At 34.6% G+C, this 4,469-nt stretch overlaps 1 protein-coding gene across 1 annotated transcript; it reads right to left on the reverse strand.

The window, feature by feature from the left end:
- Positions 1-380: 380 nt before the first annotated feature.
- LOC111993075 (F-box/LRR-repeat protein At4g14103) lies at positions 381-1,843 on the reverse strand. Its single transcript, XM_024024928.2, has 2 exons — positions 722-1,843; positions 381-613 (listed from the first exon to the last, which is right to left on the reverse strand). The coding sequence occupies exons 1-2, from the start codon at positions 1,721-1,723 to the stop codon at positions 557-559; spliced, it is 1,059 nt and encodes a 352-aa protein (XP_023880696.1). The 5' UTR covers positions 1,724-1,843; the 3' UTR covers positions 381-556.
- Between the last annotated feature and the right edge of the window lie 2,626 nt (positions 1,844-4,469).

The following is a 4,469-nucleotide window of genomic DNA, read 5'->3' on the forward strand; positions in this document are numbered from 1 at the left end:
CTTCTTTTTTTCAAAAGAAAAACAAGTAGAGAGAGAGAAAGGAAATTTCACCATTAAACAAATATTCTAATCTTGAATCCAATAAAGTTTCAAATGAAAGATGCAAAAAATAACGGGCATTCTCATAAAACTAATACTGCATCAGAATACAAATCAAGATGTCCTTCGTCAAATTCAATTTGACAAGTACGAGAGCTCCTTTGAAAATTCATTAATTTCTTGTGAATACGATGCTTCACCTTTGAACCTAGATTACTTTTAACAGTGATTTTCATTGTCTTTAATACTTTTGCTTCCTTCAAGACATATCTAACAAGTTCCATCTCAATCCCATGCCCTGAAAAGCCTTTATAGTAAAAGGTTGTAAGGTGTGATGACAGACATTCAGGAACATAAAATTCCTCCTTCAAGTGGTAGTGACGTTTGAAATCAGAATGGTAAGATTGATCCTCGATTTTCAATTTAAAGGCAAGTATTTGTAGCTTTGGAGCCTGACAAAGCATGAGTTGTACTACATCCCATGCATACCAATGATGACGAAGTTCACCATAAAACATCAAGGAAGACAATTATGAAACATGGGAATACCATACTTATAAGGATTGCAGAAGACCTGCACAGCAACATAACAATCACAAGTTTTCACAAAGTCACAACAAGTATCTAGCAATTTAATTAATGATAGAGGTTTAGAACATGTTAAATTGTAACGTGCCATTACCTCTGCGTATTCTATAGTCAATTTCAAGGATTGAAAGTTAAGGAGTGGTCTTGAGAAGTCCAAAACCCTCTTTGCATAATCTACAGAATTTGAATCTTCATCTTCAAGTTCAATGACTGCTTCAACTAGGTTGGGTACCAGTACAATAACATTGACCTTGCCTGCACTCTCGCCCAAACCATCAAAATTGCTAGTAGACACTATGAGGCTCAAATCTTGGAGTACAGGGCAGGCGCCGAGGAGTGTGGAGATAGAGTCATGCTTTGCATATCTAACACTTACAAGTGCAAGAGTCCGGAGACTTGGGAAAGTTGAAGCAGAAGCAGATGCAGGAGGAGGATTGAGAAGAATGGCACCTGACAATCTGAGGGACACTAATGTTGAACTAAAGAAGAGAGTGGTAGGCATCTCCAAAGGTGGATTAGGACCAGTAGATATGCAGAGATTAGGACCAGTAGATATGCAGAGATTGAGCTCTTGCAGACCGCCATGCAGAAGGGTATCTTGGACCCATGTGCTGACAAGGAAAGAGTCACAATTGGAGGTCCAATGAAGGCACAACTTGCGTAAGGGAATGGCATTGCGAAGAGCCCAGATGATGGACACTGCATCCAGGAAGCTGAAATTTGAGTTTGTCCTCGTTGGGCCTGGGTAATCTGTGTCTGATTGAATAAAAAGCGTGCGCTGGTCCAAGTCGAGAACTGGGACGAGTTTCCAAAGAGACCTCCACCTGCTCGATAAAATGCTTGTGGCGACTGAGGCTCGGGTTGGGAGAAAGGAGAGGATATGGATGAGGAGACAGTCCGGTAGACTGCTAATTATGTCTTTGTAGTCATCAGCAGAAGAAGAGAGGGAATTGGATGAACTCCCACCGCAACCGCAAGGTCTCGCTCTCAGAACATCTCTCCTTTCTGCCCTCTCTGCTCTCTCTCTTCTCTGCCTCTCTGATTTCCTCTCCTCTTCTTTTTCTTCCTCCATGGACTCCCTCTTCTGACCCTTCATGCTAGTAGCTCGAATCAGCTTCCGATTCACTGTGAGTGAGAATGACAAGGGTTTGTTTCAATTTTTGGGGGTTTTGGCAGCTAAAGGGATAATCCTGGATTCTGAAATGAGACAGATGAACATTTATTAGGCCAATGAAATGGCATATAAGAAACGACGTCGTTAGTGCGTATTATATAATAATATTATCTGTTATTTTCAAACTATTATAATATTGTTTTTAAAAAAATTATGTAATTTTTTTTTCATCATTTTATATTAAACTTAATTGAATTTATAAAAGTTTCTTTATTAGTTATCTTTCATTGATATTTGTTGTTTTATTTTATATATACATGTATCTTCCATCGATATTTAATGTACTAACTACTAAGTACTGCTTAGTACTTACCAATCCAAAGGAATATATTCATTTCGTAAATTAAAACTATTGCTTTTGCTTACACAAATTGTGAAGGCAGTTTCTGTACTGTAATCATTGAGAAAAAAGTAAATGGCAATTGGACACTCGAAAGTAGAAGAAAAAACATGCTCTACCAAATTGTTTAAGGCAGCAATCTCTGGATTTCTTTTTGCAAAGAATGGAAGCACTATTCAGTTACTCTATCATCTACATGATCAGCCATAGCCATGATGTTGTGTACAGCTGTTCTGTGTGAATTTTTCCCTTTTATTTTGTTATAATACAATGGATATCAGCACAAAAGTAAGGTCTTAAAAGCATAAGGGAGGTAGTAGGCCAAAGGGAACCAAAAAACTTCAAGAAAGACAAATTATGAAACATAAGAATATCATTATAATTTGAAGCACGACTGAGGATCTCCACAAAAACATAAGAATTACAGGTTTTAGAAAGTCAAAACTCACTCACAAAAACATTAGTAAGTAGTATTTAGCAATTTAAATTAACTAGTCATTAACTCATATGATGCACGGAATAGTTAGCAAATGTTAAATAAATAAATATATATTCACTCTTTTCAATGCTACTATTAGTTAAAACCAAATTAATATCAAATCAATACTTGATAAAAGAAGGTAAAGAAATAATTAGAAATAAATACAAAGTTAGTTATTCAAAAATAAATTATAAATAATAGCAAAAAGAAATATAATCAAAATTAAAGAATTAAAATAATACAAAAAACAATTGGACAAAGAAAGAGAGGACCTGTTAAACAAAATCAAATATCTTTTAACTCATATGATGCACGGAATAGTTAGCAAATGTTAAATAAATAAATATATATTCACTCTTTTCAATGCTACTATTAGTTAAAACCAAATTAATATCAAATCAATACTTGATAAAAGAAGGTAAAGAAATAATTAGAAATAAATACAAAGTTAGTTATTCAAAAATAAATTATAAATAATAGCAAAAAGAAATATAATCAAAATTAAAGAATTAAAATAATACAAAAAACAATTGGACAAAGAAAGAGAGGACCTGTTAAACAAAATCAAATATCTATGGGCTGAAACTTTACTTGAAAATGCATAATCCAATCTATTCCAAACCTATTGTGATTGAAATTTCAACAAATTTTTTTGTCTAACTTGAATCACATAAACAACCCAATTTCAAGGGCAAAGCTTGGTCCAAAAATTGGCTGAGAACATACAATTCAAAATAAATCAATACTTATATTAATTACCTAAAATTAGGGAACCATTAAATAATGTCAATAATTACTTATTGGGAATGCATCAATTGCTACATAATGGGTTATATGTCCACAAAAAAAAAAAATGCAATATGTGTCCAAATGTCATGTGCAATGCACATGATCAGGTGGATCCAATCTATTCCAAACTTATTGTGATTGAAATTTCAACTAAAATGTTGTCAAATATGAATCACATAAACAACACAATTTCAAGGACAAAGCTTGGTCCAAAAATTGGCTGAGTACTGTGGTGAGCCTTTTGATGTCCTGGGCTAGATTACTCCTGCCGTACTATGGCCCAATGATTCTGGAGTAGGAGAGTGAAGACTGGCTTAATTGAAACTCACCTTAAGCCAGCTTATGTGCAAATTAGAACCCCTGATAGGAATCTTGATGGAGTCACGTGCCCACGACAGGAGATACTGTCACAAAAAATGGTATAGCAAGATAACTAAAATATTTTAACTAAAGTACTTGCTACTGATAATGATAATGCTTAAACAATTCCACAAAAAAGGAAAATACGAAAATATAATTATGGCAGGAGTAAATTAATAGCAAGAGAATAGCATTAGTCCTTGATCAATCATAACAAAAGCAGGAAAAGGATTAGTCTACTAAACTTGGTTCTTTGGTAGATTCAAGTCCAAAAAGAGAACCAATCTCTAACATGGGTAACCTCATAGGAGAATGCTGCTATAGAAATTACTTACTTTGGAAAATGGATCTAAGTGGCTTAATTTCTGATTCTTAACTTGCTAGAGAGTGGGCTATTGAGAATGAGAGAAGTGGGTAGCCTATTGGTGCATGTTTTTTTACTCTTATCACTCCTATTTCTTTCTCACTCTCGGTTATCTTATTTTCTTTATTTGTCTTCTTTGTTTTCTTTGTTTCCTTTCCTCTACTTCTCTATTTTCTGTGTTTTCTCTTATTCCTTCCTGTTGTTGTTTATTGTGCACAGCTAAGGCCTTTTTATACTGCCTACTGTGATAAGATTTACCATTTTTATACTTCAACTACTTTTGGCCTGTTGTGGGTGTCCTTCTCGAACTGCCCACTGGTCTACTAGCTGTCCA

This window comes from Quercus suber, unplaced genomic scaffold, assembly GCF_002906115.3.
Source record: "Quercus suber isolate HL8 unplaced genomic scaffold, Cork oak 2.0 scaffold_521, whole genome shotgun sequence".
Taxonomy (NCBI): domain Eukaryota; kingdom Viridiplantae; phylum Streptophyta; class Magnoliopsida; order Fagales; family Fagaceae; genus Quercus; species Quercus suber.